Source organism: Calonectris borealis, chromosome 2 (assembly GCF_964195595.1).
Source record: "Calonectris borealis chromosome 2, bCalBor7.hap1.2, whole genome shotgun sequence".
In the NCBI taxonomy this organism is placed as follows: domain Eukaryota; kingdom Metazoa; phylum Chordata; class Aves; order Procellariiformes; family Procellariidae; genus Calonectris; species Calonectris borealis.
This window is the reverse complement of record NC_134313.1, coordinates 56052678-56076701: the sequence shown is the minus strand read 5'-3', so window position 1 is coordinate 56076701 and position 24024 is coordinate 56052678. Positions and strand designations below refer to the sequence as shown.

The following is a 24024-nucleotide window of genomic DNA, read 5'->3' as shown; positions in this document are numbered from 1 at the left end:
TTATCTTTCTAGTCCCACTTTCTCCTAGTCTCCCCACCCAGGGAAGCCCAGGAGAACTTCGCTATGTCCTATCTCGCAGGGAAAGGAGGAACGCAGGTCTTGCCTCACCACTTTGCAGTTGCCTCTTTGCAGTTTGCTGGGGCTTTGGTGGGAGCTGGTGCTTTTGGTAGCAGGGCCGATTCCAAATTCCGCTTTCCCCCATTCACCCGAAGGCAGAGGGGAAGCTTATGGCTTGTTTGTATGAAATCTCTCAGGGAAAGTTCCCTGTGATTTAGCAGTACACTGTTGTTGCTGGTTATACGATGCAAGGTTGTTCTGGTCTCAAAGCAGATTAAACCTTTTGGACAGATTTGCTCCATTTTCATGAAGGTTTATTATATACAATGAATGGAAACAGACTTGGAGCATTAATTTACAATATATTTATATATTTCCAGCCATGCTTGTTGCTTATTACACTGAAATCATTCAGAGCCAAAACAGTTGTTTGTTTTTTTTTTCCTTGTAGTGAGATAACAGGAAGATTTTTTTTTTTTTTTTTTAATTTCATTTAAGCTTTAGCTTAGGTATTACTGCACTCCTGTTGAGGTTTTGTTTGGAGACTATCAGGGGCATAACTGATGAGAAGGGTAATGACTGCGGCATAGTGCTGTTGCTAGGAAGGGTGAAATGCTGTAGAGCTGTTCTGGCTTTCATCTGGTGCCGTGGAGAGGACCACGGGCTGTGCTGCGTCGCGGTAACTCTTCAAATGGTTTGACCCTCAGATAAACCCAAGCAAAAGTAACCACGCTTGTTTCTTCTCTCCCCTTTCCCCTGCAGTATATTTGTCTTTCAAATAGCACCTACTTCTCACCAGCTTGAGGGGCTTATCGGGCATCTGTGGAGAGCAAAATTCAGCCTCCCATCCCGTAGTTATTATCCATTAGCCAGCCGGCTGCACATAAAAGTCGTTTGGCCCCTCACTTCCATCCTGTTTGTTTAACCCTTTGCTCGGGCACTTGGGGAGCCTTTCGCTCTCCCAGGCATGTCAGCATCCCCCTGCAAATTCACAGTGTCATGGGCGGGTCCGTCCCCTCATTCCGGGGACTGTTTTCTCACTGACAGTGAAATTGGTGCAAACCTGATGGTATTTTCCTATTCCGTATGACGCTGTGGGAGCATCATACGATTTAATAGGTACAGGTCTTAAAAGTAATATCAAGAAACTGTAGGAATAGCTGCTCATCACAACGTTTACCAATTGTTCAGCATTTCCAACAGACCAAAAAAAGAGGTCCAAGGGGGATTTTGTACCTATGGAAAAAGTAGAAGCCTAAAGTATTTTCATGCATGCCCCTCCTTCATGGGTATTCTGTACATTTTGGAGTGAGAAGGGAGGGCTGGGAGGCATATGGGGAATACAGGAAATCTTTTCAATTGATAAAGAACACTCCGTCCTGCACCAGGGCCTTTCTCATGCAAGCCCCATACTAGGCTCACTTAAATGCTTGGGTGAAGGGTGCATAGTGTACTGCATTGCGTGATCTGTTTATCTCACTTCAAAACGTATCTTTCTTTCTCTTTATAGGCCACAGACAAAGAACAGGAGTTTGCTGCTGCGAGTGCAAAACAGCTGGAATACCAGCAGCTAGAGGACGATAAGCTCTCTCAAAAATCATCGTCTAGCAAACTTTCCAAGTCTCCTCTAAAGATTGTCAAGAAACCGAAAAATATGCAGTGCAAAGTGACACTCCTGGATGGATCAGAATATGCATGTGAAGTAGAGGTAAATTGCATTTTGTCTTCTTTTTTTCATCCTGTCTCGAGGAAAATATTTGAAATTAGATTCCTAATTTAAGCAAAAGTATGAATGGCCTGATATTTCACCAGTGCCAAGCACAGAGATGCTTCCGTTGTTTTCTCTGGAGGTTGAAGACGTTGCACAGATTTGAGCTGGGTGAGGGATCATGAGCAGTCCCTGGAACAGCCAGAGACTTTGGATTAATTTTGTGCCAGCACATGCCACAACAGAATGCAGAAAATGAATTACGGGCAGCAAAGCCCATAAACAAAGAAGGATTTGATCCCATAGGGCTTCTCTTTTCCTTGGTACTCTGCTGAGTCGAGACTTATGTTGAGTCACCGTCCAAACAGTAATTCTGACCATCGTGAGATTAGCGGGGGTATGACAGACACGCAGGGGAAATGTCAGGAGCAAATAGCAGTGAGAGTGGTGAGTTTTTCGTGCTTCTCCACCATGTCTGTGAATCATAACTGTGTCTGAACGTTACTGGCAGAAAGTTGCTGGTGGTTTTCTGTAAGGAAACTTGCCTTCCCTGCTGGGACTTTGCCAGGAGCGTACTTTTGGGAGGGATACTCTTAGCTGCACTGTCACTTAGGAACGGGTCTGTGTCTGCGGGCAGACCCGTGCTAAGAGGGTGCTTTGCCTTCACCTCCAGAAGGCCATGGAGAAGCAGAGCGAATTCAGCATCTCATAGTGGGCATGAGCAAATTCAGCATCTCAGAGTGGACCCATATCTCCATTCAGCCTTTCCAGCCATGTCACCGAGGTGGTCTTTGGACAGTGGACCAGCTTGTCCTGAGCCAGCTGTAGGTCAGGAGGCCGCCAGCAGCGGCTGGGAGGGGAAGGATGTGTGTTGGAGCGCTCGGCAAAGCCAGCCCTCCTTCGGGCAACCACAGGGTGCAGCAGACAAGAAAAGCCACCTGGGGAGGACAGAAAAGTATAAAGGTAGAGGTGGGATAGTCTGCAGGCTTGAAAGGGGAACCCGCAGGAACACGAAGAAGGAGAGGGGGCAGAGGAAAGCAGTATCTGAGTGGGAGCCAGATCCTGGAGTCTTTACAGTCAGATTGCGCTTAGCCCTTGCATTCTCCAGCTGCTCTTGTTTTAAGTGCTTTGGAGGGTGGCAAGTGAGGAAGAACTTTATGATTTTTATTTAACCTTTACAGTTTTGGGACAAGTTTTTCTATGCTAACACAGGAGCTGTGATTTTATTACTCTTACAGCAACATAGCAGTCACGCTGTCGAGTATCTTTTAGTTTCACTGGCCAAGACCTGAGTTGTTTCCTTCAGACTAGCAATAGCTATCAGGCCACATACTTTGTGACTATTAAATTGTCATTTCTTGACCTGTGGTCCCAGTTTTGTCTGTCAAGAATAGCGTGCGAACCATTAAGCTGGAAGAATGACTAATACTGGCTTTGATGGAAAAGAGTCAAACTCGTTTCAGCTTTTGCCACTTGGTTATAAAATGTGAGTCACTTTTTGGAATACAATCAAGCAAATTTTACCAAATAGGATTTCTATGGAAATCTTGTCTAGCAGGCTGAGCTTTATGAGAATATAAGATGGAGCAGAAGGGGAGATTTGTTATGTTAGACTTCCACTTATATGAAAAAATGCTCTGAATAATACTTTCTTTTAGGAAGTTTCACTTTTTCGCTAAACTTGGACTCTGTTGGAGTTGAAGTGTCGAAATGCTAGCATATAGAAGCCATCATGTTTTATTGCTTGTCAGATTTCTCTGCTTTGCAAGTTCTGAATAGCTCTTGAATAATGTCCAATATAAATTTTGTATGCATTTTTTCTACTTACACTGCTGAAATATTTTGAAATTGTATTGACTGTCATCAATAATCACTTTATCTATTTCTAAGATGGTTAGACTTCCTAGGCAGAATGTAATATTGATGAGAATAGAGCTCCTAAAAGGATGGCTCCTCAAATGACAAAGCTGTGATGATGAACAGACTATTGGGTGCATTGAAACAGAAGTTAGTTAGGAGGCACAAATATTTCAGGGAGCAGTTTGGAAGGCACAGATATTTCAGGGAACAAGCACAACTGGAGTGACGAATGCATTTATGTACCTTAAATGGATTATCCAGACTTTGCATCCTTCCCAGGTGGTATTTTCAGCATACTGTGTGTATTGAGGATGCAACTGAAGGTACGTCTCTGGCACAGCCCACTCTGGCCCATGGGAACACTTGGTAGATCCCCAGGGAAATCCACTTTCCATGTGCATAAAGTTCAGCTACAGCAAAAGGATGCTGTGTCCAGCCAAAAGAAATGACGTGACTTTCACTGTGCTTTTTCTCCCAGGGAGAAGTAGTATATACAAAGGAAGTTAGTAGGGCAGGGAGTCTGAGGATCTGTCTCAGGAGACATCTCAGGAAACCATGTAGGAGGCTGAAGGTGAAGTTCTCCTACAGTAATTTTGGGTAATAACAAAGTTCTGTGGCTGCTTCACAGAAGCTCAGTGCTGCAGCATGAGAAATAATCTGCCACATTTCAGAAAAATGCTGTCATATTTTAAGGATCACCTATAAGGGAACTTACTGTATCCCTTTAAACTCAGGAGAAAAAAATATATTAAAAAAGTATACTGGAAGACCTAACAAATTATGGAGGTCAGTAAATTCCCCAAGATTAATTCCTTAAAAGAAGGGGGAGGGGGTCGGACAACACATGGCAATCAAATATTTAATACTTCCATTCCTTGTGTTTAACCCACTTAACTGCATCTTTCAGTGTGGACGGTGGCCCAGGGTAGGGGTGTGGCAATTGGTGGATGTGAGTCAGAAATGTCAGCTTCTGTCTTCCAGCTCTGTCTGTGTGCCATGCTTCTACTCACTCAAGGCTACAAAGCAGCGTGATCTAGAAGGACCAGAAACTTAGAAACCTAATTCTGAGCTAGAATAATAGCTCTGTCAGTGAATCTTGCTTTGGACGTGGGCCAGGTATTTATTCCTCTAGAATTGCATCCCCTAGTCTGGAAGTTGGGGATCATTATAGAATCCATCAGTTACTCTATGGAGTGCTTTGCAAATGACAAATGCTTTTATATATGTTAATTATTAATATAATTTAAAGGAGCTTATTGCTTTCAAGCAGAGCGCAACCTGCAGCTTATCAATTATGTGTTCATCCAGTTAATGACCTGACAGCCGAAATTGCGTGTGCTCAGGGATTGAGATGCTTCTGAGGCAGGTTTGGTTAATCCATTATTCCCTTGGTGGCCTTAGTTTCAGAAGCCCCTCTTTCTCATTCCATATTTAATGCCGAGCATCTTCATTGCCTTCTGCTGTATCTTTCAGTCTCTCTCACGCCCAGTATTTTGCATTTGTGACACCAGGAGTTTTTCATATTGTATGAGATATATCTACAGGGGAAAATGTAGTGGAGGTAACTTCAAAGCTGAGGTTAAAAACGGTTCATCTAATGTGGTATCTATTTGGTGAAAGGATCTTAAGCAAATGCCAGGTAGAAGCTTTCTCCTGAGGCCCCACAGTGTTACCGCCTGTGTGTTGTATCTATCCTGACCCAGAAAGTCTTTCATGCAGTAAGACATTACAAGCCAAAACCAGGTTAAGTAGGTAACCCAACCTGTTCATTCATCCTTCTCCAAAACCATAAACCAGAAGCGTTACCATCTGTACCCCCACTGCTGCTCTCATCTGGGAGCCTGGTAGCCGCAGGCTTATTTAAGAGGGGTGTTTGCTTTCAGAGGTCCAGGGACAGCTGTTGGCTTTTGGAGCCGAAGTATTTGCTATACGCTGACGTTGTCCCTGATACTCTGTCAAAGAAAAACAGCCTCAGGGTGGCTACGTGGTTCTCCCATGTCATGAAGAAGCTGGAGGTTTCTAATGGGCGATCAGTCACAGGAGTCGACACAGTCTGCTCAGATGGATGCTGGGCGGTGATTTCCACCTAGATGTCCACCCCTGCTGGAAGCGGTTCTCCTTGGGCTCTTCATTGCCCTCTCCTAGCCAGCATCAGGACCAGAAATGCTTTTTTGTCAAAACCAGCCAAGTCCACAGCTGGGGCCAAAACTGCACTGCAAAGAGGGTGCTGAAGACTTCTCTGTTAAGCAAGCTAGACCTATACTTTGCATTTGTTGGTTTGAAGAACCAAAGATAAAGCAAGATCCAAGGCTGCAAATTGATTTTGTATAACCTTAAAAAGAGACCGTGAACGCGCTAGTTCAGGTTTTTCCTAAGATACAAGAAAACAAGCAGAAATAACTTATTTCTGGGTTCCTCCCACTTTAGGTAAGGGTTTTCAAGTGCTGTAGTACAATTACGCTATTTCTAGAATTTATTTCCCTCCTCTTCCCTCTCTGCCCCATCTCATTTTTCTGTTATCTAGACTACTGCATTTTAATTAAAAGTGGAACCAGCTGTCATCCTCTCCCTTATATGTAGCCTAATTTGAAGTGTCTTCCTAAAACAGGTTGGAATTTGCCTTCATCGTTTCTGCTCTAAACATATACATGTTATTAATCACAAAGTGAGATCAGAAAGCTATAACATAATCTGTCTAAATAAATGGTAAAATAATTAGATTTCATTTTCAAAGGCTGAGCTGTCTGAGCCCATTGGTAATTTATACTCTTTCTTCGTTCTTCTATCGCTCAGACTTTCTTATCGTGCAGGACAGCAGTAAATGAAGACAACTGTTTCCATGGCAGCCTGTCTGTGGCATCTCCGCAGCCCTACATCAAACAGAGTGAGTTGCCATAGGATTCAGATAGGCTGTGCAGAGCACATGGAAAGCCGACATCTCAGAAAGCATTACTGGTATCCCCTCGTCTTGGTGGGTGGGGGTCAGCCGAGGTAGGAGGGGATTGGTAAAAATACGCTGTGTTTGAGGGTTTTTTCATCCCGTTTTCTCAGTCATGCTGCCGCTGGGACCAGGGCAGTAGTTGGGTGTCCCGTGCTATCAGCAGCAATAGCCCCTGCTACGCCTTTGTGATGAACCTCTGGTGACTCCCTGATGGAGACCTCGTTTTCTTAACAGTGGGTTTCCCCACGTCCTCAAGTGACTTTGGAGTAGGGTACTTGAGTTGAAATGGTGAGATGTTTTATTTCCACACATTCAAAACCAGGGTTCATAACATGGGCAGAGGCAGACTGAAGTGAACAGTTCCCTTTCTGCCCTGCACAAGAATGTGCTGAAACCCCTATTTTGGAGACAAAATGGGCGTGAAATAAATGGATGCTCAAATAGGATGGAGTGTTGTGTTTCACATTAATTTTTCTTTTTCCTGTAGAAAAGTGAGAGTACATGGACACTTCCTTAAAAAAGAAGTCATTAAAGATGCTCATAGGACAGGCTCGAAGGATAGAGAACAAGCAGACTTACTTCTGCTCTGGCCACCACTGAAAGAGAGCGGTGGCTGACTTAGCGCTGCATGTGTTTCTTTTCCTGGCTTTCCAAATCTGGCTTGCAAGACTACCTCTGGAGGAAAAACGCTTCTGTATGGCAGTGGGGGAACGCATGGCCCCGTTGTCCCCCTCCTGTCCGAGCTAACCCTTCCCCAGCATCCATCATGGCAACGGACCTGCGTTCTGCTTTTGCACGGGGAGTTTAATAACATTGAATTTCTCATCCGTTTTGAGGTAGGCTTTAAGGTCAGGAAGGAAACTGCTGTAATAAGATGCACTCTGCTTTCTGAAGGATACGGTTTCAGTTACCCCCTGCACATTTTAATTGTTTAATGAATTCCACACAGGCTCTTGCAAATGGCTTTACATGTGAAACTGATTACTGAATGCAAGAGGGAATTTTTTTAATAAGTCTTTTCCTTTTGACCTACTCGTTGCTTACATTTCAGTTAATTTAATATGAAGAGCTTTGTTTTAGGTTTTTATTCCTTCCCCGGGACGTGTTTCAGTAAATGTGACTGGGTTGAGATGCATCGTCGTTGTTACACAGAATGTTTTCTGTCCCCAGACCCGCTGATGAGGGCTGACTTAGATTAGCCAGGGGATTCAGTTAAGATCTATGTTACCTGACACATGTCAGTAGGAGTCTGAGTATTGCCGGAATATGTTCCAGCTGAATAGAGTTAATATACAACTCTTCTGACTTGCTTTTTCCAAATACTGTAGGCAGCTTTTTATGAGTTAAAATACCTGTCAATTCAAGAAATCGATAACGATGTTGTCCAGCTCATAATAATCAACTGTGAGGCTGAGTAGAAAAAGTTTTTTTGTTTCAGTTTGGTAATTGAAACAAAAATAAAAATGTTTGGGCTCCCTTTTAGTGAGGAGGAGGATGATGATGATGATTATTATCATTTCACTGAAGCTAAAGAAATCTAAATCAAAAAAAAGTCACTTCAGGTTGAGCCAAGCCTTTCGGAAATGCCACAAGGCGGAGGGAGGTTGTTGCTGTGGCACTTGTGGGGCTGGAGCGTTTCCTCCTGGCCAGGAGAGGCTCAGCTCCCCCGCAGCTCCTCACGGCTGGGAACATCTGGGCTGCGTGGTACGCAGGGAGAAGGTCTTTTATAACCTTGGTGGGAAAACACACCTAAGCAATTAGACAGCTGGGGTCTCTCATATTTCCGCCAGTCAATATGCAAGTCTTTTACAGAGACTGAAGGAGAACGAAGAATTAAACCCAAGTCACTCCTTCAGACATTGCACCAACTAAACAGCAGGTTGGGCTTTAAATTCCACCTTTTGGCACAACAGAGGACATGGTCGCAATCAAAATAAATACTGGAAGTTTAACATAACAAAAAAAAAAAAAATTGTACGTGTCCTCTCCACATCTATTTTCTGCATCAAGTCCTCTTATCTCTTGCGTTTCATTAATAGTTTCTGAAAATGATTTGGACAGTGAAATGATGGGTTTGGCAGACAAAAATCTTCATTTTGATACTTTGGAGGCACCAGCCATTTTTCATAATGGTGAAAACTATTGAGAGAGGTTGACCTACATTGACAAATATTTTCAGCTGCCCTGAAACTGCATTTTCTAGGGAATAAATGATTAGCTGAAAACTTCCGAGTGAAATGTTGCCTCCGGTTTCCTCCCCTCGGTGCACCCGTTGGACACGAGCCAGGCAACAGGAGCTTGTTCTCCATCTGGAGAAGTTTTTAAAAATTTTTTGATTACGCACACTCAAACCCAGGTCCTGCAAGGCTCATAGCTGGTTACCCTGTCTGCAAGAGCCCAGGGGAGGATGATCTTTTACCCACCTTTTTACCCCAGACAGATATAGGTCTGTTGGCACGAGAGGTCCTGTCCTTGGTCACCGTCCTTGCTGATGGCCTCACCAGGGTGAGACTGCGTCAATCCCTCCATGTTCATCTTCTCCAGGGGCATCGCCTGGGGTGGTCCTCGCCCCAGAGAGCCTGATGCTTCTTACTGGGGTGCCTGGTGCAGCCAGCACCCAACTTCCGCACGCGTTTTTAAGCACTATGGGAATATCAATCACAAACGGTGGATGAAGGGCTTTGCTTACCCTTTTCTCTTCCCCAAACGGATGCTCAGGTTTTAAAGCCTCCTGCTATTTCTGGACAACATGGCCATTCCCCCACCTCCCCCATGCCCATCCTCCCAGACAAGTTGCTGATTTTCTTGTCGCTGCCCAGTCAGTCATGCTTCTGCCAAGCCTCCCTGCATTTTGTCATGTTTCCTGACCTGTTTCTGTGTTACTCAAGTGCTTGTTACCTGCTCCAGCTCCCCACAAAGCCGTTTGAATTCATCTCTGTTGCTAGTTGCTCCCATTTTATAGGTGCCGTCCCTGTGTTAACACAGAGTTGCTGTTTCCAGACCAAAACTAAGTAAATGTTCACTTTATTATCATCCCCTAAAAACATTAGTTGTCGTATAAAATCCTAACGTCTCATATGGGTGATTTTTTTTCCAGCTGAGCCTCATGCACTGTTTGCTGGGCTGCTTTTATGTTTTCTTATCCCTGTCTGTTGGTACAGTGAACAAAATATCAGAGATGGGTCTGGGTGGTGAGGAAATACCTGCTTGAAAAGCAAAGCTTTGATAGGCAGCGAGGTCTGTCTCTCATGGTTTATCTTGCTCTGGCAGTTTTGATCTGAAGTGGATAAAACTTGGATGTAGCTTGAGAATAGGCTACGTTATTTTTCTTGACAACCCCAACATTGATGGTGTGATACTGTCTAAGGCACCCCAAATCTAAAAGCCTGATCGTCGTGCTGCCTCTCCTGCCTCAAGAGCATCTTTCTGTGCTGTGGTCTCTGTGTGATGTGTTTTGGTTTGGTGGGTTTTTTTTTTTCACTCCAGCCTGGCAATGTAGGTCAGGGAGAGCTCTGTGGCTTTTAAATTCATATGGCAAGATTACTCTGTAAATCAGACTATGTTGACAGCAGAGCTTTTTTTCAGCTGAAAATAAACAAAATGTTTATGGTTGATTTTTGCTGATATATGCCAGTGACTATTTATGGTACAGGTAGCGGTTGGTTCCCCTTGCTGTGTTGGTGCAAGGCTTGTGCATAGTTAGCAGTTACACAGGAGAGATGAGTGGTTGCTGAGCTCATCCAAGTATAGGTAGAGTAAGGAAAATATTTATATTTATAACCCTCACTGGAAAGCTTCAACTGCTATATTGAATCCCAAGAGACCTGCTTGAGTTACCGCAGTGTCTTGCAGGAGGCAGTAGGGCAGTTGGGAGGCGTTAAGCCAATGGATCAGCTGCACGTCTAGTTAAAATCCAAGCCCAAACAATCTGTGTTCCCAAGAAGGCTGAGCAAGGGGGGTACTTTCTCTGTTGAAAAGCCTCCAAAATCGTGGAATACAGTTTATTATTTTATGTCAGGATTTAACAAATGTGTGAGACTAATCAATGTGCTGAGAATTGAACTGCTGTTTGAGAAATAGTATCCGCTGCTTTTTTTCCTTTATCGGAGAGTAGTGCTTGTAAGCTGTTACCAGATCTTTACAGTGTGAATTCTGTTGATGCACTTGGGATGCCCAAGCATTTGATAATCATCACGTTTGACGGGTATTTCTGTAGCCGTGGTACACATGCAGCCGTGGCTGTTACGCTTCCACGTATAAAGACGTGCTCCAGAGTATTTATTGTTTCTCAGGTGCCCCCTTTTGCTGCTTTGCATTGTCACGAACGAAGTGCCCACTTTTTTCCTAAGCATGCAAACTGTGTAGCGCCCACATCAGCATGCTTACAGCTTGTATGATGCCAGTGCTGGTGTGATCTCTGCTGCTGATGTAGAAGGCAAAAACCCTAATTTGGTTTGATGCCAGAATTGGGACTAGGTCACCAATCTTCTTACTGGGATTTAGCAGTCCCCTGGGTTTTTTTTAGATTAGTGCTGGCTTTTTAGGATTGCAAGCTCAAACGGCATTAAAGAAGGTTGCCCCTGATTAAAACTGTGTCGTGTTATACAATGTCATTGACACTTGGTGCAGGTATGTAACTATAGCATAGACAGCGTTACATATTTATCTAAATGCTTGTATTAAATTCTTAGGAAATAAGTGTCAGAAAAGGTTATTTTCAGGAATAGTAATACATTTCAATGTGCTATATTACAATAAATATCAATAAGCTGATAAATTATAGTACTACCATGATGGGGGAAAAAAGAAAATGATCAGTCGTCACTGTAGGTCAAAATACCTTCTAGTCTACTGTAAGTTTTATGATAAGCGAACGTGATGTTCGCTTATACATGCAGAGCAGTATGGGATAGAGTTCTAAATTGACAAGCAGAGATAGGCAAAATAATATTGCAGTTTTTATTTCAGAGTATTAGAATATGTTGGTCACCTACTGGGATGTATATGCAGGTTCACACATAAAAATGTCAGTAAAGAAATAGAACGCTTGGAGAGCTTGTATTGGCATGCAGCTTTCAGGAAAAACATTTCTTTATGTGAAGTATATTCATATTGGGGGAAAAGAAAAAGTCTTTTTAACACAGCTTTTATTCAGCTATATCTTTCTGAAATTGCCTATCTCTTAGTTCTTCCCACATCTGGCTAAATTGTTTATTCCGTAGGATGTATTTGGAACTTTGACCTGGGACTTTTCCAAGTGCAGTTTACCAGTGAAGTTTCATTAGTAGCTATAATTAAGTACGTAAAAGATTGAATGGTATTTCTTTTTGACAACCGAAAAATTGTGTTTTGCTTTGAAACTTTCATTTCATTGCCTTTATTTTCTTTGTGACCTGAAAGGCTGGCAGAAAGGTTTTGTTCAGTACCTCCTACATGGTGCTGGCGAACTGCTTGCAAACTGGTTTGAGAGTATTATGTCCATCCAAGGGATACATGTGTCCTCATAAATTTATAATACTCTGCATATGCCAAAACCAAGATTTTTCCCTAAGAAACATAAAATAAAAGACTGGATGACTTCATTTCTTTATCTTTAAGCTTTTTTCTGTTTGTCTGTGTGGGAGAGGGGAGTAGGGTGTTTGTTGTTTGCTTTGTCACTTTGTATATCTTACCACTGTCTTTGGTGTACAAGGTTGTACTGGTAACTTCAGCAAAGTTTTTGTTCAGTAGCAGAAGTGACTTTCTTTAAAATGTTTTGTATAATGCCTAGAACATCAATCTCAACGCACTGAACTTTCAGCTAAACTAAATGTTGATTTTTCTGGAACTGTCATTTTCAGCAAGCACAGCAGGGGATGTAGGGGCCTAAATTCCAGAGGTTAAGTCATGTTATGCTTTTAAAAGCTCTCATCCTGCAAGTTATACATGTCATCTGTAAGATGTACTTCAGTAAACCGGAGGAAAACTTGCTGCTTTTCTGCCTAATGCTCCAGGAAAGATTCTCCATCCTATTCTTCTTCCTGGATTCTCCCCACTTAGCTTCCTGCTGGGGACTTCAGTTGAGAAACGATAGATTTGAAGAAATTCGGGATTTCTTTTCTCCTCTGTCAGCCTTTCTCCTTCGTCTTCTTTTCCCCATGGAGAAAAAGCGTGGAGAAGTGTAAACAACACAAAAGCAAATGCTCTGAAAATGCAAAATACAAATGTGTAGAAGTGAAATGAAGTTAAACTTCTTTGGAATGACTTCTTCCATTTATCTTCCTTGGGAAAAATAAACCTTCTGCTATTTTTTTCATCTTCTAATCAAGATTTGTTCAAAAAACACATTCTCCCTATTTGGAAATTTTCTGGCCTAAAGTGCGGTGATTAGTTTCTAGAGTTGTTCAGTTCAGCCCTTCACACCTTGACCAGCTCAAACTCAGAAAAAATATGGGAAATGTCATTGTATGTAGGTTTTTATTTCACTTGCAGATAAAACTGTGCTCCTTACCAGAATGACTGTGTGAGTTTAGAACCTCTGATTGACTCTTCATGGGTGGAGAAGCGCTATGATGTGGTCTCTTCAGCAGCTTCTCTGCATTTGAAACCACACTGAATGTTCACTTACTCATGAATTTGTAGATGTTTGTGTATGTACATATTATGTGCATTAAATTATGCATATATTTTCCTATGCATATTAAATTATGACATATTTGTGACGGTCAAATCCCCTTCCCAGAAATGGAGTTCTCAGTACAAAAATTATCTTGGAAGCTTGCATACACTTGAACTTGCAAGTAATGACTATTTGTGCAAGTAATGTTTTTTTTCTGGAATTGGGCATATTTTTGTGTAAGCTGGGTAATTCATGAGGAAAGACTGAGAAAGTGTGTTGTCAGGAGGCTGGAATTTCAGCGACTTGGAGACTCAGCTGGCAGAATTTGTGGGAAGAGAGTGCTCACTGCGGCGAGTACAAAGTATTCCTGACAACCAGCTAATCATTTACACTTGTTTGTGTTGCAAGAATAATTGCAGAAGCCGCAACATGGGGAGGGAGAAATCTTCCCGTGTGTATGCTAGTTATTTGTTGCCATGTATGTTTTAACTTTTCTGTGTGTTTTCCTTGCATTTGCGCAGAGGAGACCAACATGTGGCCTGTGCAGTGTAGAAACCAAAGTGTTGAGCAAGCTTGAAAAATGCAATTTAAATCAAAATGGTAAAATGAAATAAAATCAGTGATCTGGACGCAATTGGAAATTTTTTCATCCTGCTCATTGCAAATGAAAAAATTAGCTAATACTTCCCCGCCAGAAAGAACGGGGGAGAAGGAAGAGGTTAGTACAGCCACATGCCAAAATACATTACCACAGGCAAGGCTAGAGCCAGCCCACACATTTATACAGTGCATTGTTAAGATCCATTGGAAAGTGCAAATGCTAATTAGGAATGTGAACCAGATAACCTCAGCATCAGTTAAAGTCCAATTATTCCTACCGGGATTTCATGATACTAATCTGTTTGTCCTTCTTCCAGCAATCGTGCCCAACTAGAGTTATTACAGTAATTGTACAGAGTTTAACGCCAGGCTGGTGCTAGTGTGATGTTGTTTGCTGGCAGCTTGACAGCTTTTCCAAGGAAAGTGGCAATGTCGTGTTTGTATATGTATTTGCGCAGAAAGATATGTGTAAACTCTTTCCATTTAAAACCCAGGTCCACAGCTGTGATACTTGCTCGTCGTGCTGTGCTCCTTGACTGAGCAGAAAGTGAGGCAAAGTTTCAGTTCATTGGGGTGCCCGGACCTCGCTGTACAGTGGAGATGATGGGTATTGGTGGCAAAAAGAAATCCCTTTATAGCTCTTTGGCTGTGGGACTCTATCTTCGTGTTTTCCCTTGTCTGTAAAACTCGGTCTGAATGTGATCTCTTGTAATTGCTTTCAAATGGGAGGGGCGTACCTGTGTGCTGCAGACGGCTTCCTCCCCCAGCCCTTGCTCAGCGTTTTGCATCCACATGAGACTGCAGCATCGGATGCAAAAATAGAACTGCTCCAAAATGCGACACTTTGGAGGCTGCAATAGCTTTCATTTCTAGGAAGCTGAGAGGGCTGTTTTCTGCTCTTCAGCTCCTCATCCTAGTTCGCTATCAGTGAGAGGAAGGTAATCTGCTCGTGAGTAAAAATAGAATATGAGAGTAGACTAACACTCTACATTTTTATCAGGTATATAACAATTAACTCCTTAGCATCTGTGGAGGTGCACAGGGATCCCAGTATCACAGCCGTGCTGGTTGGAAGGGACTGGGGAGGCCGGCTGATTTGAGCAGGGTGATGGCCAGCGCTGGGTCAGGCCAGCTGTGGCATTTCCTGGCCAATGCCTTGAAACCCCCCAAGAACAGAGGCTCCTCAGCCTTGCTGAGATACTGGTCCCAGTGTGGCATTTCTGCTCCAGGGAGAAATTTGACAGACAGAGGGTTGGATTCGGTCTGGAAGAAGCCCGAGTGGTGACAGATCCTCAGCACGGACGCCTCTCTGCTGGAATAAAGCTAGGAAAGATGGCCGCTCTGGTAGGTTGGAGGTTACCCAGCAAGTGAAGGTGTGTTGTTCAGGGTGAGGGTGCATCAGAGGAGAGGCTCAGGCTGCGTCACCAAGGCAGGTGCCAAAATGCCCCGCACACAGTTGCAAATGGTTGTGTTTCAGGGGCAGGACAGGATTGCAGAACCGGGAGCCACACCAGCTTGAAGGAGATGTTTCTGAGAGATGACTGCCCCAAGCCAGGAGACACCAAGCCTATGCTCTTGCACAGAAGCAAAATTTGCCCCTTGGAGGCGGCAGTTCTGGATTCTGATAAATATTCCTCTGGCCCAACTAGCTTCCAGTCTGGGAAATGCTGTCCATATAACATTTGAAATCTTCCTTATATCCCACTAAATAGCAAAGAGGGTTCCTGGGGTCTTACTAGTACCTGTATGACAAAGAAGTTGGTGTCACATCTTTGTATTACGTTGTTGGTTGCTCGTTTCCCATGTAATTTTCCTCGTTGCTTATCACAGTACAGTAACATATGGTTTTGGTAGCTTGATTGCTGCAATACGGGGTTTATTATTACCTGAGGGTCCTGATGGACAACAAGGTGAACAAGAACCAACGATGTGCCCTGGCAGCAAAGGCGGCCAGGGGCATCCTGGGCCACATTGGGCAGTGTCGCCAGCAGGTCGAGGCAGGTGATGCTTCCTCTCTACTCGGCACTGGTGAGACACTCCTGGAGTGCTGGGTCACGTTCTGGGCTCCCCAGTACAAGAGAGACATGGACATACTGGAGAGAGTCCAAGGAAGGGCCACAAAGATGATGAAAGGGACTGAAACATGTCTCCTGTGAGGAAAGGCTGGGAGAGCTGGGGCTGCTCAGCCTGGAGAAGAGACGGCTCAGGGACCTTACCAAGGTGTATCAATATCTGATGGGAGGAGTAAAGAAGACAGAGCCAGACTGCTCAGCGGTACCCAGTGCCAGGACAAGAGGCAATGGGCGCAAAGTGAAATACAGGAATTTCCATTTAAATGGAAGAAAAAAACATTTTACTTTTTGAGGGTGGTCAAATTCTGGCACAGGTTGCCCAAGCAGGCTGTGGCGTCCTTGGAGATAATTCAAAACCCAAGTGGACACGATCCTGAGCAACCTTCCCTAGATAGCCCTGCGCGAGCAGAGGGGTTGGACTAGGCGATCTCCAGAGGTGCCCACCAGCCTCAGCCAATCTGTGATTCTGCGGTTATATTAATGCGCAATATGTATTTTGTGACTGAAGTGACGACGTGTCTATAACAAAGGCTTGCGTTTTTTCACTTTAATGATGTTCGTTTATCATAAGTACATTACAGCTTAAGAGCTTAATCATAATAAAGGAAAACTTTCTCATTATTTTTCTGCATTAAGAAATACCAGGCGTGGTACCCAACAGTTCACCAATGAGAATAATTGACTTTATAATAATCCTGTTATCCATGCAGAGCTAAGATGGAAGTACTTAATTTTTGAGCTCCTTACTCTCAGTGATGTACAACAAGTGTGTTATTTTGGTCTGGTGGTCTTGTAAGAGGACAGGGGTGGGATGGAGGGGTATGGGCTGAAGAAGCCGACGTGGAGGCTTTTGAGCGTGGACTGTTTCTGGAGAAGCCAGTTAGGGGACCGGAGAGCCTTTTGTGGCCTTCGGCCTCCCGAGGAGGGAGAAGCTCAGCTCCAAAACCGAGGAGAAGCTGGCGAGGAGAGAGGCCACTTCTCTTCTCCCTTGCGTGTGGGAATTGCTGGCGGGCGCAGGCTTGCCAAGTTCGCTGCTGCTGGCTCCTTTCACTGGGAGCTTGACCAGGAGGCTGTTTATTCCCATTCCAGCTTCAAGCAAGAGCCCTGGCCTTTATAGAGCTGCAGGGAGGAGGCTGTGAAAACCATAAAGTTTTTGCTCCTGGACTTTTGTGCTCATTTATACCGTTCAATCTATGTTTTGCATTCTTTCTGTTGTCTTGATTTCCCAAAGCTTAAGCAAAGTGTCTCTTTTTCCACATCTGCACATTTCATTTCATCCCATTCATGCCTGAAAAATAGCTAAGAGTATTTCTGGGGGAGACTCTTGCCATATTTACATTTCAGAAAAACTGTTCATTTACAAGGGCAGTATTTTATAGCATGAAGTCTGATTTTTATTTTTTTTTAATCCACATTTTTTGGACTGCTGAGAATTGGTTGGCATTTTTGGCATTAACTTCTGATCCACAGTAACCAGCAGTCTGTCAGTCTTTCATCACCTTAGACTTGTCACACCAAAATAGTGGAAAGCAAAGGTTTAGGGTGGGTTGAGGAGCTGTATGAATTTGTAACTTGACCTTTCTCTCCTCCTCCTCCCATTCTCTCCCTGCCAAAGCAATGATACCCATGCCTTGTCTGGCATGCTTATTCGGGCACACAGTAAAATAAAAGCAATTAACAAGAGCACGGGAGGTCTGTTCAGTTGCTTTAATTATATATTCCTAACTAAACTTCTTAATTTCCCATGGATTAATGCAGTAGCCTCCCCTCACTGTGGTTTTGTGCAATGTTGTTTTAGAAAGAGAGCGTGCATGCTAATGCTGCATGGGCACGAAACAGCAGTGCTGCATATACGCAGGTACATGAGGGTTTGGAGGGTGTAAGTGGTGGCTACGTTGCCAGGCAGCCCCCAGCCCCGAAATGACCGGATTCCCACGGGTCAGCTCTGACCTGGGGAAGGGCTCAGGGGCAGCAGCGAGGCTGCAACGTTGAGGCTCATCTGTCTGGACACTGATGGGCGTTTCTGTGGACAGTGAGAAGGCAAGTGGTCCTGGTAAGGCTTCCCCTCAACCATCACCAGTTCACACCTGGTGTCTGGTGAAGAGGGGACCCTGACCGGGAAGGGCTGACAGTTATACGTGGTGTTTCTGACGTCCTCTCACAACACCGGCAGGGCTTTCCCGTATCCTGATGCAGCAGGAATTTTGTGGAAAGTGGCTGAGTACAACTTGGGCATCTTCCTACAGAAGGAGGAGGATCCATTTTGACATGGACAAAAAAATGAGCCATGCAAATTATTCCAGGCTTCCCATACTTATTCTCACTTGCCTGCAATGTGTAGCCAAACAAGAAATCCTGAGCGTTGGGGTTTTTTTGGTTGGTTGGTTTTTATTACAGCACAGCCCCACACAACTGTTTCCTGCAATTCCTTATTAAAACACCATACCTTGCAGCTGCTAGCTACTATTTCTCAAAGCTGACATCTGTGTAGCTGCACGGATCGGCCACATGAAAGAGCTCCTGTGTTGGCCTCGTGTGACTCTTAAAATTAAGGGGACACTGAAGTGTCACAACTCAAATACATGTAAATGGTGCAGTGGTGCAGACATAGTGTTTCTCAAAGCAGGTATCCTCTAGAGCTCACCTGCTTATTTCTCTCCATTCAGTATAACCACTTGGTTTGTTATCAAGTGGAAAGCAAGAAATTTGGCAAAATACAGCATTGCTTGCTTATAGCAGAAATGTGGCTGTTTTGGCTTGAAGGCTCTGAGTTGGTTCCTCTCTGCACACCAGTAGTAAGATCTTTTTTATCCGCCTGATCCTCTCCATGGAGCATCAAGTATAAAACCACTAACCTCTTATTATCTATTTCCAAGTTTGGGGCGTGAAGAATTAACTAAACATTTGTTTGAAATTATAAAGGAGCGGGGCTGTATTTGTGCTGCCTACTACAGGGTGGAAAGCGTGTGACAAGCAGAACAAGGCCCAGAGCTCTGCTCAAATGATACTGGAAGACACAGCGAACGAAGTTACAGCAATACGCTTGCAGTACGCTTCTGTGCCTGGTTTTTTCTCATCTGGAGAACACTTGCTAGACTCTATCAGCCACACTCTTCAGTTTCCCTATCGATAAAAACGTAGAGGATATTTCCCTGCTTCCTTTCTAATATACCATCAGAGCCCCAATAGAAGTACCGAATTTAACATCAATCAGCTTACGCTGCACGACTCCCTCCATCATTTCTCGTAATGTTTTCACACACGGTGTTAGGCAGCAACCCTCAATTCTTTTTTTTTTTCCTTTTCTCTTGGCTTGCTTACCACTTCTGAAATAATTTGAGGCCAGCGTTGGGCTCCACAGGTTTGTTGGCATAGCTGTGTCAGCTTGAAATACCCACCCCCCCGGCCCAGGCTGCTGGGCGGGCAGCGGGGTCCGGGCGCAGCTCTGTCGGCAGAGGCGCGTGAATTCGGGGGCGACGATCTCTCCTCCCTTGTGTCAGCCTCCTGCGTCTGAAGCAAGTAGCGTGTTTCTAGTCTGCTTCAAGTCATGTGTATGCTACAGATAAAGAAAACGCGGCGCTGACATCAACTGAAATATTTATGTACGCATGTGTTTGATATAAAGTAGGGAGATTTTTTTCCTTTAGCTGAGTTGCACTTAGGGAAGCAGGCAGTGATGAAACAGTGGACAAATAATTTTGAATTGTTTATCGTAATTAATGCATATCAAAGTTGGCACACACAGCTTATAAAGAGGACATTTCTGTTAGTTTTTTTGGAGATTTTTTTTCTCGATGTCGCATATAATGCTGAGAACTAGGATGACCTGAATTTTTACTGTCCAGTACGAGAGATACTACGAAGCTTCTGCTAAGGGCTCTGGTTGTTGACAGTGAGAGATCTTCTCATTTAACCTGTTAGCAGTAAAGAAGGTTAGTGGGACACTGGAAAACTGCTTTCTCGCCCAGCTGCATTCCCAGTGAGATACTAGGCTCTTTCAGTGATTTCAGTAGATGGTGTTTCGTATTTCCCCATATATTAGACAACAAAGGGTCCTGGAAGCAGTGCACATTGTTACCGAAGCAAGAAATATCTCCACGTTTGGCTTTTCGTCCAGTGGATTGCCTCAGTCACAGCTCTGATAGTCCATGACCGGGAATATTTGTACCATTGCTTGTTGCTGCTCTTGCACACAAAGAACGCTCCGGTTTGCTGAGATACGACCTCGGCATGCATTTGAAGTTGCAATTTCTGAAAGACGGAAAAGATCTTCTAACTGAAACTTGAAACATTGACTTACTTTTAACTCCACAAGATGACATGAACTTTTATGGAAAGCAGATCTGCCCCATTCAGCAGATTCTCATGAAGCTCCAGATCAACAAGTTTGAAAGATGGATGAGTTTAAATAAATAATTTTGGGGTTATTGATTTGAGAATTAAACAGAAAAGGTGTTATTTTAATGCTTATATTACTTTATTTTGCAAACATGATCTTTTTTCCTGTTCATTTCCTACAGAAACGTTCCAGAGGTCAAGTGCTATTTGACAAAGTGTGTGAGCATCTGAACCTTTTGGAAAAAGACTACTTTGGGCTAACATACAGAGACACAGAAAACCAAAAGGTAACCCAAAAAACAGTGGCTGGCCTTTGGCATGTGGACATCAGAGGTCCGCAAGATACCCCCCAGACAGTTGCAAACGGTTCAGAAGTTGTTACCTTCCTCGCCAAGTTCCATAGACATAGCTTGAGCTATTGTTTTCTGTAACTCTGTACCTCTCAAGAGCATTCCCTGTGTTTCCCTGGCTTCCCTCTGTGTTGGCTATTTATGCCATGAAAGAAGTTAATCATATAGCTGGTTCTCTTTCTAGTATGATATATTTCATTACTGCCATAGTTGAAAGTCAGATTTACATTCATGGATACACTACTAAACATACCATACTAAAATACGGCTTAATAATGCTGTGGTTGGGATACAAATAGGCAGGAGTTGATTGACTGCTCCTGCTAACTGCTAAGATAAAGTAAGGCTTGAAGTCTTGACTTGCTTCATCTGAGTGTTATTGTTGATTTGGCTAAAGGCGTAAGTCTTCAGAAGCAGTTGGCAGCAATAGTGAATCACATTCTGCTTGTCTGCAGCTCAACTTCAGTATTAAATAAGCTGTGTATTAACAGTGTCCAAGATGATCTAATGTGCGGGTGATATATATATATTGTTTTGGACATGTTATGATGAAAGAGAGAGTATCAAAGGATAATTTAAAATATGCTGTGTGGTTTTGGCATTTTAAGATAAATATTTTGAATGAAACCAGTAACAAAACTTTTTAGCAATATGTGCTGTAGCCCATGAGCTGTAGAGCTCACCAGGTGAAGGTATTTTGTGCTTTGCATGGCCTGAAATGTGTTCCCCGATGAAGCTGGAGCTATTACTGCTTCTTCACTTGTTTATGTCTTGTGAGAACGGGAGTTTTATTTTCCAGGCTTCCCTTTGTTTCAGTTATATATGATAAAAAAGAAATCAGACCTTTTTCTCTCTTTTCCCCTTTCTTTACAGACTTCTAAATATAAGGATTTTGTTTCTGATTCAGAAAATCACTTAAGCAGACACTTGGTCCATGCCAGTGCAAGATAACACATAACATATGCTTAGTTTTGAGTTGGGGTAAAAGTTAGGCAGATGTTCAAGTGCATTTCCAGATAGGTGTGCTTTCCTGTACTGGAGAGAGGAGAATGTATTCATTATTAACAGGTGGTTTAGAAGTACTAAACATTTATAGATTGCCAGTGATGTTACAGAGCTAAACAGCTAAAAGAATACCCCCTGCCATCACGTTTATTGATCAATAACATGCATATTTTTAATATCAAAGTACTGAACAATTCACCTCCATCCTCTGCCAGATAACTTCCAGCCAGACAATATACGTGCCCACATCACATCTCACCTTTGAAAATAGAAATCCCGATGCATCTTTAATTTCTTGGTGCACAGTGTGCTTTCATGCTCAGCGATAGCTGGAGCTCCTCAGGCTCATGTTTTGTACCACAGACCAGGTTTGGACAGCTGCAAATTGGTTGTTTTTGTTGGGGCGAGATTGTTGTGTTCTGCTTGTTTGATATTCCTTTAGTATTTTTCTTTCTCTGATACATTTGTTTATCTTTCTTTGGAGAAAGTGGAACTTTCCTAGGGGAAGTGAACTTTTTGTTCTGGGCTGTGCGACAGATTTTAAATATTAATTTGATTCTGTTAGAAGGCAAGGCAGCAGCAGCACTCAGAGACCCCAAGGTGCTGTGCGCCTCCTCCAGGGGAATTTCGTCTGCTCCTTGGCATCCACAGAGTAGTAACACATCGCTGTGATAATTCCCCACCTCCTCGGCGGGGGTTTTGTCTTGCGTAGTCACCGGGCTCTGCGCAGCGTGGATGGGGACAGCCCCGGTGCTGCGGTTCTGCCTCCGGGGAGCCCCTCGTGCCCACGCCGGGTTGCAAATGGGGTAGTACCCTATGCCACGCTTGCTCATCCTTTTCAGCCCTTCCAGGATTAGAGCAAAAAAACAACCAACCAAACAAACAAACAAAACCTTCTTAACAAACTTGTAGAAATTTAATTTTCCCAGAAGATACTCTGGAAGAAGGTTTCTGTGGATTTATTTTACTAATTTCTATTTTTTTACTTTTTATTTCAAACCATTCAGCCCCTCAACAGCTGGGAAAGTTAATAAAAATCCTGCTTCCACCCAGGGCCACATCTTGAAAGTTAGTGTTATCCCTGCCTACTGCTGCTCCAAGGAGAAGGGGGTGGCAGACCTTCACGTGTTCTAGCTTTGACTCATAGCGCTGTTGTAAAAATAATGTTTATCGTGTTTTCTAATTCAAATTGAAAAAAGGAAACATTTTCTTTGCAGAATTGGTTGGACCCTGCCAAGGAAATCAAGAAGCAGATCCGAAGTAAGTTTGCTATCGTCTGTGTGCTTCTTTCCGCGGGTCTGGAAAACTTTCATTCTGGTGTACCCAGACCCCAAAATCCACACCAAAAAGTGTCTTCTTCCAAACCGCTATCTGTGTGTGCGAAGACGTTGGACCCCCGTGGCGCCGAGCGGGGATGCGAGAGGCAGAGGGGTCTCCCCGGCAGGCCAGTGCCATGTCCTGGGCACCACGTGCCCATCACTGCCCAGCCCCTCTGATCCTCTGGGCTTGTTCCCAAACCACTGGGGTAACTTGCCGCTCTTGGGTCACTGCCCATCCTACCAGGGTGCCCCCAGCACCAGGGGCTTGGCAGACCCTCTCCTCAGCCCCTTGCCTCGGCCCCGCTGCCCACAAGGAGAGGGGACAGGCAGGACGGGCCCATGGCCCCCTTCTCCATGCCTTCCCCCAGGAGAGCGTGCTCCCCCCGGGGTGACAAAGCCTATTTCACAGTCGTCTTTTGCATCCTGTCCCGAGTCTCTGGCAAAGGAGTTACCTGCATCTTTTAGGTATTTTACCCCATAATGAGTGCAGGAGGTTACTGAGGAACGCATTAACTTGCATTGCTGAAAACCACTTGACATTTGCAGAGATGCAAAAACCTGAAGTTTGACATTAAGCAACGTAACTTTAGGGACTAGGCTATGTATGTAAATTATTTCTTTGTGTTACTGATATTTATATCATATCCAGGAACGCTACTCATGCCCCATACTGAAATACTTCACTGATGCAAAGATAGCACTCTATCTAAAATATCTTTCCTTCCTGCGTCTCAAAAGCTTGAACTTTGCTCCTAAAATGACCATTCAATTCACAGAGACCAGTCAATTTTCTGCTGCACATGAATATTTTAAAAAGCTCGGTTGTTAAATTTAGCCATCTGCTACATTAGAAATTCAAAAATGTCTTGAAGGAAAACCCTGTCAAGACTGCCAGGCTCAAAATTTGACCTGCCTTTCCCCCCACCACCACTTTTTAAAATTGATGAAATGTTTGTGTGTGTGACTTCTTTGGGCAGGAAAGCCTCAGTAGTTTTTTTCTTTGCACGTTTCGTGAATTATCTCTTCTAGCATTTGTGCTTTCACAAGCAAATACATCTGGTGGTTCACATTTGTTGGGTCAGGCCCAGCAAATGAATCACTTCCCTCTGCAAGATTCAAAGGGTTAATTTACACTGGCTGAAAAACTTCCCTGCTTACTATGCGCAATCACACCTT

At 43.7% G+C, this 24024-nt stretch overlaps 1 protein-coding gene across 5 annotated transcripts in view; it reads left to right on the top strand.

The window, feature by feature from the left end:
• Window positions 1–24024, top strand: part of EPB41L3 (erythrocyte membrane protein band 4.1 like 3) — a 142600-nt gene that overhangs the window by 81043 nt on the left and 37533 nt on the right. For all 5 annotated transcript variants that reach the window (XM_075142057.1, XM_075142054.1, XM_075142058.1 and 2 more), the window contains exons 3-5: window positions 1568–1765; window positions 20357–20461; window positions 22747–22789. In XM_075142057.1, coding sequence (XP_074998158.1) covers window positions 1712–1765; window positions 20357–20461; window positions 22747–22789 — 202 coding nt within the window. In that variant the 5' untranslated portion in view covers window positions 1568–1711. The remainder of the gene's footprint in view (window positions 1–1567; window positions 1766–20356; window positions 20462–22746; window positions 22790–24024) is intronic.